This window comes from Monopterus albus, unplaced genomic scaffold (assembly GCF_001952655.1).
Source record: "Monopterus albus unplaced genomic scaffold, M_albus_1.0 scaffold32.1, whole genome shotgun sequence".
Classification (NCBI taxonomy): Eukaryota; Metazoa; Chordata; class Actinopteri; order Synbranchiformes; family Synbranchidae; genus Monopterus; species Monopterus albus.
In genome coordinates, this window is record NW_018127912.1 from 1,608,090 (window position 1) to 1,620,076 (window position 11,987).

An 11,987-nucleotide genomic window follows, 5' to 3' on the forward strand; every position below is an offset into this window, starting at 1 on the left:
TATTCTGTTAACACAGTAAAACGTCATAGTGCAAATACCAACAAATAAAATCACAATCGCTGCAATTATACAAAAAAAAAATTGTATCTCTATAAAACTTGTTGTCGATCCGGCATCTAAACCAATCAGCTCTGAGATCAGGTGAGCGCCAGGTGTCTCCCATCATGCCCTGAGCTCTTGCAGTCGGTGAGGATTGTGCTGAATTGCTCAGCAGTCATAACGGAGCTAGTGTTGTGAAATTTCCAAACCACGCGTCTGCTTTGACGATTTTCACATGAAGACAGAAAAGGGAAATGAGCACATTAATCGCACAGTTCTACTTTCCTCATTCAGAAATTTGATACCAATATATAAAAACAAAGCTTATTTTGGGCGACAGAGGTTAGACTGGTGTGCGACAACTTATTTTGTCAGGTACGCATATGGTCAAATTACTTTTTTTTCTTCTTATTTGCCTTTTGAAAATTTTAGAATGAATACGTTTTGTCATTATCTGATTTCCCATTCCATAATGGATTTGGACTGAAGGGAGAGTACAGGGAGGACAGTGACACGGAGGCTGTGGCCTATGTGCAATTGGGCTGTAATCAACTGACAATTTGCCTATTTTAGTTACTGATTAAGCTGCCGACTTTTTCATTGACTTATCTTTGCAGTTCTAATATGAAGTGTTTTATAAAACCGTTCCATGGTGGAGGTGCAGTTGCACTTTCTACCAACACTTCATCTCTACCTTGCATTCCCGTTTACTGACACCCCGGTTGATTTGCAGATCTTACAGTGCCTGGATAGGTCTACCACTCCACGGTCTGCCATTTGTATCGGTCGTGCTTGTTGGCACGCAGACACGCAGTTGCCCGAAACACACCCCCTTTAAACGGCACGAAGCAGCTGTCATGTGAATCAGCTGGACGAACGAGGAAGGGGATACAAAAACAACAGCTTTGCTTGTTTCTAATTTAAGGTATTTCTACTGCAAAGATATGTGATGTACTACGAAAATTGCGCATGGTATCTTGGTTTCTATCATGTTATTAGCAAGCGGTGTGCATTTCGTGACTCCCGTGCAGAATTAGCCAAGCTATCTGCAGCTAACCGTTAGCATTGCTAGCCAGATAAGATGGCTCATGCTAAGTGGTCATCTAGCATTGTGTGCCTTGTCATTGTTCAACTTTTGCTAAACGTTTACGATACCGACAAGTAATGTAACTATACATTGTACAAATATCTGAGTAAATCATTTGCACCTCACTAAATCACATAGCGAGGTAGCTATGGGCCTCTCCGCAGCCACCTTGCGAGGGACATTTAAACCCCACTGACTCGTGCACTAAGTTGGCTAAAGTGGTAGCGAGGTTAGCTTTACAGTTAGGCTTTCTCTTTCCCGACTGATATCCCTAAATGTTGTGGGGTCATGTCCCATGAGCACATCAAGTTAAGTTAAGAGTACCCAATGAGTGTAGTGTGTAAATATAAGTTAGCTACATTAGTCAGCTGAGCTAGCAAGCTCCGCTGTTTGTTCAGCCATTACTTGGCATCATAATAAAACGTAGGCTAGTTCGCTAGTTAGCTGTTTTGGCAGACAACAAAGATCAACCTAGCTACAGTCGTACACGCTGTAAAAGCGAATCTATAATTTGTCTAAGGGTCTAGGTGTGTTTATTAGTAGTAGACAGAATACGCCCGACTAAGGTTAAGCACGTTTAATTATTGTTTGAATATCTGAACAAAGACTAAGATTGTCAATTCATTGTGTTCAAACACCGATCGATTTCTCCAAAAACTTCAGCCTGCAATTGACTGTAGCATAATCTTGTACGCTCTTATAACGTGGTTTGCAGCGAAGTAGCCGTATGCATAAATAAAAGGTTGGAAAAAGGAAAACAATGTCTTCACTCTGTACCATGTGATCCTTTGTCTGGAATCACAGTAAAGTCAGAGTTGGGAGTAGGATGGGTGGATGGGACAAAAATCTGAAAAGGGTTGCAGGCATCAGAAAGGATCAAATTCGACATTGAATCTCTACTTCCATCTAGTGGTGAACATTTCACCAACACACAACCCAGCTAGTGGTACAGATTCTGTAATGATTTGTCAAAAATGGACACTAAGCATAGTTGCTTTACCTATACATTAAGTAACATATGAAGTTGTAATCACATGATTTAATGCCTTAGTCATCGTATCTAAAGTGAAATTGCTGATTAAAAGTAGCTAGAAAATGCTGGAGATTCACTTTAGTGTGAAATGGTACAGGCAGAATGTTTTTAATGCATTTCTTATGAACAAGGATTTAATTCTGCCTTAAATGATCTCAACAAAGAAAAATTATTGGCAACGACCAGTTGACACCAATCTTCAACACTTAAACACTGTAGCAAAATCAAGTGAATAGAATAATAGGTAATATAGTAGAAATATGTTAAAATTAACAACCTTCATGAATTAACCACCATTGAATTTCACAAATAAAATGAGTTAAGTAAAATATAAGTTGACATTGGAGCACTTTTTATGTGTGTTTTTTTTATTTTTAATAATTCAGGTTGTGTCTGGTCAGGCGGCAGGATGGCGGGAGCAGAGGTGTATGCCCCTGCAAACCCCACCTGCAAGATTATGACCTTCAGGCCTACCATGGAAGAGTTCAGGGACTTCAACCAGTACCTGGTTTATATGGAGTCTCAGGGTGCACATCGTGCAGGCCTGGCTAAGGTAGGTAACATTTTCAGTCATAACTTGGATTAACTTTCAGGCACAGTAACAAAGGAAATTCTTGAATAGATATGAGAAATTTTAGAACCACGTGATGGACATCATTGCATCCATTAGGTTGGTGTGTCAAATGAGCCCACAGTTGGACAACGGTTGTAAAGGTGGTCTATATATAAACTTGGACTTAAAATCATGTTAAACCAAAGAAATTCAGACATATACTGTGACTAGCTGCCCTTTTGGAACAGTGGTTTAATTAATGCAAAGTTCTAGTTCTGAAGTGCTGATTAGGGTGATCTGTCTATACAAGGTATCTCTGTCCTGTTTTATTTTCAACAGCAAGCCTTCAGTCCTGTATTTGTTCCTCAGGTGATCCCCCCTAAAGGCTGGAAGCCTCGTCGTACCTATGATGACATAGATGATCTGATGATTGATGCTCCCATCCAGCAGATGGTGGCTGGCCAGTCAGGGCTGTTCACTCAGTATAACATCCAGAAGAAGCCTCTTAGTGTGCAGGAGTTCAGGCGACTAGCTAACAGTGACATGTGAGTAATTGGGAGGACATTTCAAAGTTGTGTTCTGGATCTGATTGATTATTCAGCGGAAGAGAAAATGCTCACAATATGGCATTAGTTACATCCGAAGGCTAATGTGGTGCTGCCAAAGTAATTTTATATATTTTTGTTCAGAGGGTAATGACTGGTGGTATATTACATAATTTACCTTTTGTCAAGTAAATTTTTTAGAACAAAAGCAGTTTAGACAATTATCTGGATGATAAAACAGACATTTTGGCAGCACTGATCAATATACTAAATGTTTGTCTGTGTGATGTCAGTTTGTCATTGTGAATAGTATCTTTCTAACATAGCTGGAACAAAATTAACAAAAAGTTAAGAAGAAAATAAATTACATCATCCATAGGGAGTTTAATTGCATGTTTTGCTGTTATATCAATGGCAACTGGCAGTAATGAAAAAAAAAATCTACCTGGTGACTTAAAAGTGCAAGAGTGTATCTTGTCTACTAAGGGTATAAAATGTAACTGATGTGTAGCTTTTACCACTGTGCCAGGTGTGATATGTCCAACATCCACAGTACAAAATGTAATTCCTTTCTCTTGCACAGGTACTGCACACCCCGCTACCTGAATTATGAAGATCTTGAGAGGAAATATTGGAAGAACCTGACTTTTGTCTCACCCATATATGGTGCTGATGTCAGTGGCAGCCTTTATGATGAGGTAGATGGCTTTTCTTTCTCTCTTGTTTTGTCTTTGTTTGTGTTCCTCTGTTTCCATACATATTGGTTCAACTTTGACCTTTGTTATTCAGCCTCCATATGATCAGTCTTGGTTAGTATAGCTTTAACTAATTCCTTTACAGGTTCAGCTTTCTTAAAGGTTTTGCCATTCAAAGAATTGGACTGTGCATGAATGTATTTCACCTGAATCATGCAGTTTGGCATGGATGGACTGAAAGCAACTCATAGACAACACCAATGCTGAAATAGTTTCATATATATGTATACAAACAAAAACCGCATTGGAATAATTTAAATAATCAAAGATTTTACACACGTACTTTGAATAGTGAAGTCTGGACGGAACATTTTCTTTTGTTGTCAAGTGTTTTATATTGTGTTGTATAGTCAGTGTAGTGACAACCTTTCTTTATCCTCAGCTTGGATAAAGTAGGCTTCTGAAGTCCAGTTTTCAACCCCAAGCAACACTTTTCAACAGCAGGATCTTAAAGGCATGGTTGATTTTTACATTTGTCACTTAAATATAAGTAGAGTGACTATATTTTCCTCAAGTGGCAGCTTGTGCAGTGCTCACTACTTCCCACTGTCGCTGTGTGTATGCTGGTAAATGAAAGTACAGATCCCCCCCCCTTCTTCAAATTTCACAGGTGTACAATGTTTGTTAGGTAATGTTCCTAGTATTTTAATGAAGAACAATGAGGGGAAGGTTTGTCAGCTGGCCAACCTGTATCATTATACAAAAGGGTGTTCTCTGCATGTCTTCCAACAGTATCCAGTTGAGTCAGGTGCTTCTCAGATCCAGGACTGCAAACATTTCAGAAGAGACATGATTAGAGCACACTGATTGATTTGCTGCTTTTAATGGTGCAAACAAATTAGACTGACATTTCAACACTATCATGTCTTCATCAAAGTCAAACACTGCTTTCTTTGACTCTGATGAAGACAGTAGTGTTGAAACATCAGTATAATTTGTTTGCACCATTAAAAGCAGCAAATCAATCAGCAGGCTCCAGTTGTCTCTTCTGAACGTTATTTATACAGTCATTACTGATTGGATGAAAAAGTTCCATAGTCGAGCGTACACCAGTCTAACCTCTCTTGCCCAGCTCTAATCCCTGTTCTAATTCCTTAGGATGTAGAGGAGTGGAACATTGGCCACCTGAACTCTATCCTGGATGTTATCGAGGAGGACTGTGGTGTATCCATCCAGGGGGTTAACACTCCATATCTATACTTTGGCATGTGGAAGACCACCTTCTCATGGCACACAGAGGATATGGACCTGTACAGCATCAACTACCTCCACTTTGGAGAGCCCAAGTCCTGGTTAGTGTGGGATAGGAGAATTAGGTATAGGGGATAAACACATAATGAAGCAGCAACTGTGCAACATAATATAAACCAGTAACTACAGCTTGAACAATTATCATAGTGTTGAATCAAACACTGCTATAACTGATATTACAACACTCAACCATATAGCACTTTGGTATTATCCTGATTATTCAACCTTTTTTAAATGTTTCCCTTATATAGTTAAAGTCAAATCTGTTAAAATAATTGGTTGTGCAGTAAAGATGTTACATAGGTAGGATAATACTGGAATATTTAGCCTAGCATTTGTTGATTGTAAGCGCTTGGTGAGTCACATACAGTGTGATAGCTTTCAGTTGATTTTACCTGGCACTGCTGTTGCATATGGCTCTAAGATTGCTCCCAGAGTGCTTATTTGTACACTGAGGAGGAGGCAGTAAGAGATGAACCTGTGCTTTGGACAGTCTGAAGACATATAATAGAGACAGCATTCAACACAAGGGGCTAGATGTAGTGAGGGAATATGTTTGGGATGTGTTATTCTTCCAAGGGGAAAGAATATGGTTTGATTTTTTGGAAGTTGTCATTGTTGTCTGTACAGTGGAGAAAAGCAGAACTGAATATTTTAATGAGTGAACCATATATATTGCTTCTGTACATTTGCCTCACAGTTGTAGTAGTACAATAATATTGTTTTTACCACCTGTTCCTACTTTAAGTTGCCAAACTATCTTTTTAGAATTTTATAGAAAATAGTGTATTGACCAGAGTACATGTTAACAGATTATGCATTGCACTGGTATAATTGGTACTTGTTAAAGTGCTTGGATTGAATAGAAGAGGAGCAGGTTTTGTAAAAAAAAGAAAAAAGAAAGTGAAAGAAGAGATGAAAGATGCAGGTAGATAAAATAGTTTGCTTTTTATTTGTCAGCTTGGTTTGCTCCATTTCTCTCTCTCTTTCTTGCCCTGGAGGGAGTTCTGCTCATTAGAGCAGTGAGCCCTACAACCCCACAGGGATCAGTGTCATAGCCAGACACACACACACACCTATACACGCACTCTTTAACTCACATAGAGCAGTCTCTAGTGTCAGGTACCCACACACATGCATACCCTTATCATGTAGCGTGCGCACACACAGACATGCACTCTTTCATCTTGCTGCTATTTTCACATCTCATGCCTGGAGGGGAGCAGCATAAAGATGCACCCCTCTCACCTCTTCAGAACCCCCTCCAACTCCCTGTGTTACCTCTGCTTGAGGTTGGCTCCCCCACTCATCCTGTCTCTCACTTCTCTGTTAAGCTGACAGGTGATATAATGATAGACATGCTGCAGACCTGATGATACTAGTGTACTCTAATGCCTAGCCAAACCTCTGGGGATTTCTGTCATACTCCCTGGGTTTTTCTTGGGCAAGTGTGGGAATAGTTAAAATTCAGATTGTGTTAGAAGTGTGCCATATGAAAATGCAGAAAGTAAAATAAGAATCAAAGTTTTAACTCGTCAACAACACTTATGGTTATTTTGTCCCTCTCAGACAAAAACAGGCTTGTATTTTGAAATATTCTAGAAACTAAGCTTTAATACATTAGGCAGTCTAAACTATAAGTTATCACCTTTTGCCTGGAAAAGCTAATAACTAGAAGATTATGGGAAGGCTTTTGGAGAAAATCTGCACACACAAATGAGATTAACAATAATGTCTTTCTATATGTTTTTAACATACTGGGAAATGTTTTTTGTTTTTTTCCCTGCCTTCTTGCTGTTATTCATTTAGCCACCACTTGATGGCAGTCCTGAAATTGTAATGCCTACTCTTGAAAAATTGTCTGCAGCCACCAGTGTATATTGATCTGTAGGCATAATGAACAATACATGTTAAGAATTTCATACACACAGTGAAAAATTATTCTGCCTGCTCCATATCTCTCTGTTATCTCTTAACAGGTATGCCATCCCTCCGGAGCATGGGAAGAGGCTGGAGCGTCTGGCTACAGGTAAAAGAATAATTTATAATCTCTTTGAATTCTCACACATAAATGGAGACTGGAGGACATAGTTAAATAATTATTATATGGCAGTTGCAGCATACAGAAGAAGGTCTGCATTGAACAACAAAATGCAGCACAGTAACTGAACCCAACAGTGGAAGGGCAGTAGAGGTAGCAGCGTGCTAATGAGCACCGACTACGAACATGCAGAAACTGCTGCTAGTTGAGGTGTAAACTGTAAAAAAGAGAATTTATTGACAAATCACTTCGGGGAAATCTATACTGTTAGAGATGAGTAGACTTAGAAAAATCTGTAATGCATACAGTTAAATTTACAACTAAACTGTCTAATGTTTCAGGTAAGCAAAATTCATGGTTATGTAGTTAAGGCCATGTAAAGTTAACATTAATGCAATTATTAGGTCTAAGCTTGCATTGTTGATTACTTTACTGGATAAGTGAAAAACACATTATCACAAATATTTGAGCAGAATAACATGTGCCTATTTGTAGTTACCAGGCAGCCATTCAGTTAAATGTTAATGGTGAGGAAATCATTTCTGATAAAACTTGATGAAAAAAAATTGAAAACTGACAGAAAATTGTTGAATATTGGTGAAAGATAAGTCATTTATCAGGAAAAAGCACTTAACCTACATGTTCTCAAGTGAATTTGCTGTTTTTCTTTGCTTCATGCTCTATTGTAAGTTGAATACCACTGGGGTTGTTTTTGTCTTGCCAGGCACATTCAAGATTTGTTTTCCAACTTGGGGTGCACAGTTGTCATTATGATCAAATGAATTGATTTCATTTAATTATTAAAATTGTTAGATCAGTATTGTTGTTAAAAGAATCATTACTTTCTTCTGCAAGGTTGAAAATGGTACAATGTTAAAGTAAAATCACCATTTAAATTCAATTTTCTGGTTAGGCTTTTTTTTTTTTTTTTTTTTTTAATTTCATCCCTGTTTTTTTTCCTCCTTTGCTTTGCTAATGGTGTGTATGTTTCTGCCAGGTTTCTTTCCAAATAGCTTCAAGGGGTGTGAGGCCTTTCTTCGTCACAAAATGACTCTAATCTCCCCTTCCGTACTGAAGAAGTATGGCATTCCCTTTGATAAGGTAAGCTGTCTTAGTCTTCTTGCTGTTTAAACTCCCTTTTTTTTTTAACCAACTTTGTGAAAACAGCTCTTTCTGCTGTTACAATGAGCAGTTATTGTTTTGATTACAATGGCTTATTTTTATTTTATTTTTTTATTTGCAGATTTTTGAAAACCAAAAGGAAAGTTTAGTGTTTTCTCACCCATTTCTTCTAATGTACCAATCTCTTTTCCTAACATGAAATGTCAGATTACTCAGGAAGCAGGAGAGTTCATGATCACCTTCCCTTATGGCTACCATGCTGGCTTCAACCATGGCTTCAACTGTGCAGAGTCCACCAACTTTGCCACCCTGCGCTGGATAGACTATGGCAAAGTGGCCACACAGGTGACATCCAGCTTTTTTTTAGTTTGATAAGAAATTTTCTTAAATGTATTCTACTACATGTCTTTAAGTGTCTCAGATTTCAATACACTTATTTTCAGTTCACTTTTCAACTTTATGCAGTATCAGACGGAACAGAATATATTGTGTGAAGTTTATTTGTTTTTCTAAAGAAGATATAATATTTGTCCTCCTAGTGCACATGTAGCAAGGACATGGTAAAGATATCCATGGAACCCTTTGTGAAGCGTTTTCAGCCTGACCGGTATGCTAACTGGATGCTGGGCAAAGATTCTGCACCTATAGACCACACACTTGCCACACCCAGTACAACACCGGAGCTGCAGAGCTGGCTGCAGAGACGCCGCAAGGCCAAACCTACTAATAAAGGGTATTGGATTCATAATCTTGACAGTGTTCAGCTTTCTGTGCCATACAGTTTTAGAGAGTGGTCTAATGCAGCTAAATGTACTGAGTGATGGAAATTGTATTTTTATATAAATTTATAATATGATGGTCAACACAGTCTTCATTGATCTTAGTAAAGGCAGGCAAATAACATTTTCTGTGCAACACTTGGACGTGCATTGACAAATGACCTTATGTATCTAGCCAGCAATATTTGGCACCTGTAAAAGCCAAATACCTTTGTTTTGCTATTCACAAAATTCCACTTTTGCTTTCATTGTTTTGTAGCATTAATCAGAGTTGAAGTGTCAATATTCTTTGATTTCTGTCTCCCTTCCTACAGCAATAGCCACACTCGTATGCGCTCCAAGCGCCTCAGAACCACAGAGCAGCCTGTTGGCCTGGACAGCAGCTCTGCTATAAGCAGCAGCAGCAGCAAGAAGAAAGTCCTGGGTGGTCCACCTGGGCCCAAGGTGCGAAAGTCTGTAGCAGCGCCAACCAGTAGGGAGAAAGAGACAAAGAAGGAAGCTGATTCAAAGCACAACCAGAATCAGAACCCTGTTCAGCTTTCTGGTAAGAGACTGACTGATGTTATATGTTTATTATTGAGGTCATAATTAAAGGTCGTATTGTACTGGATTACATAATATTTAGAGGTGTTCCTAATATTCTGACCCTCTCATGTATGTAGCTGGGGAGGACAAAAATATAGACACCTCTAAATATGTTGTCCAGTACACCACCACCTTTAACTATGACCTCAATAATAATCGTATAACTGAATGTATACTTCTGTGACAATTTTGCCAAAAACTTAACAGTTTTCAGCTTCATAAACACAAATGTTAAGGTGCAAGTGTTGCACTGAATTACATACAATTGTACACTAATAAAGTGGCCGGTGATTGTATGTGTGTATATGATTGAGACAATTTCTCTGTGCCTATTTTCTTACAGTTTAGAAATTTCTCTTAACTGAGGCCCCCCAAAATGTTTATAGTCTTTATTTGTTGGTTGATTTCATATTTAATCCATCTGTTTTTCCTTAACAGGTCCTTGCAGACAGATGTGTGTGGTCAAGGTAAATCGTGTGGAGAGTAATAGTTTAGGATTTTCACATAAGGAGCCATCCCATGACTCTCACTGCAGCCCATTTCCCTCCTCTGCTTCACCGGTAAAGAATGACCTAAAGACAGAGACAGTCACTCATATTGACCCTCTTCATCTCTCAGGGTCAGGGGTCACAGGCAGAACTCCGGAAGGACTCAGACAATGGCCTGAGGCTGCCCATGTGCATCCAGAAATGAGTGAGTCAAGATGTCACTGTCCTGAATCACAAGACCTCTTAACTTCTCAGGACTGCTATATCAGGGTCCCTCACCTGGAGGCCAACAGACCTAGCTCATCTTCTCACCCAACAAGTGTTTCAGCTGAGACTGATATGAGCTTGTGTCCCCCTCACTCTGAAGCTCAGACATCTCATTCCTCAAGGAGAGAAGACACTTTAAGCATAGCACCAAACACTGACAGCAGCATGGACACAGGTACTGAGACTTATACTAGTGACACTGCTAAAACCGAGAAAATGGGCACGGTTTTTGATCCAAAACAAATCAATATACACTCCGCTACAGAAGCACTTTATGATCTGAAAACTGAGCCAGTAGAGGAGGGTAGTTATGCATTGTGTGGTTCCTTCCTCCCTTCAGGACACAGTTGCAATTTAGAAAAAAGCACAGAGGAAAATCCTCCTCTGCTACATAGGAACACAGTGGATATGCCACAACTCACCCCTGAGCCAGCAGATAAGGTTGTAATCTGCCCTTTGCCACCTGTACTTACCCAAGAGATGCCCTCCCTCACCCCAGCAGATGATGGGTTAACCGATGCCCCAAAATTTAGATTGTGCAGTCAGGTTGCCCCTGTGCTACAAAGGGAGACACCAACTGGCTGTCTGTCACATGGAGCCAAACAGGAAGAGAGAGAAATTGATTTACTGGCATCAAAAGAGTCTCTAACTGTAGAACAAGCCAACAACTGGCATTTAGATTCTCTATGTAACTGTGAAGGGGCAGTGTCTGTTTTAGAAGGAAATGCAGCTCATTTAACTGCCAGTGCTATGGGCAAAATAACATCTGGTGGTGTCCACCAAATGCTAATCATGCCAGACATTGCTGCAAAAAAGGATGATACAAAGGTAGAAAATCTTACTCCCAGACAGAGCGACACTACCTCTGGCCAGCTAGTTCAGAGTCCTGCACCTCAGACAGAGCAGCAGTCTGTCCCAACAGAGTTAACAAATAAAGATGACTCCAAAGACTCAGCTCAAAGAGACTTCATTCTCAGCAGTACTGGCTGTCTTTTAACTGGTACCTCAAACAATAATCTTCCCGTTCCTCCCTCTCCCTTATGCACTCAGAGTGATAGCCACTCAGCGTTGCAACTCCACCATCACAGTACATATTCACCTTCACACTGTACTTCTCAGAACCAATACATGGAGCCCAAACCATTTTCCAGCAGCATCTGGAAAAACCTAAATTCCCAGAGTCCTGCAGTACTTATCCAGAGTCTACAACCAGAGCTCCCTTCTGACTTCACACATGACCCTCTGCCGTACACTATGTGGACTGAACCTCAGTGCAAAGAGGTCACTGACCTGGATGACCCAGGGCAAGGCCTCCATGAGTCAGAGAACCAGGAAGAAGGTGGACCTCTCACCTGGGCCCAGCTTGAACCCACCTCACTGGTTTCAGATGGCACTGTTGAGCCTCTGGGTCTTTGCGGAGATTATGAGCTCCACAGAGACAA

The 11,987-nt window shown here is 39.9% G+C and overlaps 1 protein-coding gene across 1 annotated transcript in view; it reads left to right on the forward strand.

The window, feature by feature from the left end:
• Window positions 1–201: 201 nt before the first annotated feature.
• Window positions 202–11,987, forward strand: part of kdm4c (lysine (K)-specific demethylase 4C) — a 30,433-nt gene continuing 18,647 nt past the window's right edge. The window contains exons 1-12 of the mRNA XM_020596974.1: window positions 202–414; window positions 773–964; window positions 2,546–2,712; window positions 3,082–3,257; window positions 3,841–3,955; window positions 5,111–5,304; window positions 7,243–7,292; window positions 8,302–8,405; window positions 8,634–8,771; window positions 8,966–9,159; window positions 9,520–9,749; window positions 10,229–11,982. Coding sequence (XP_020452630.1) covers window positions 2,569–2,712; window positions 3,082–3,257; window positions 3,841–3,955; window positions 5,111–5,304; window positions 7,243–7,292; window positions 8,302–8,405; window positions 8,634–8,771; window positions 8,966–9,159; window positions 9,520–9,749; window positions 10,229–11,982 — 3,099 coding nt within the window. The 5' untranslated portion in view covers window positions 202–414; window positions 773–964; window positions 2,546–2,568. The remainder of the gene's footprint in view (window positions 415–772; window positions 965–2,545; window positions 2,713–3,081; window positions 3,258–3,840; window positions 3,956–5,110; window positions 5,305–7,242; window positions 7,293–8,301; window positions 8,406–8,633; window positions 8,772–8,965; window positions 9,160–9,519; window positions 9,750–10,228; window positions 11,983–11,987) is intronic.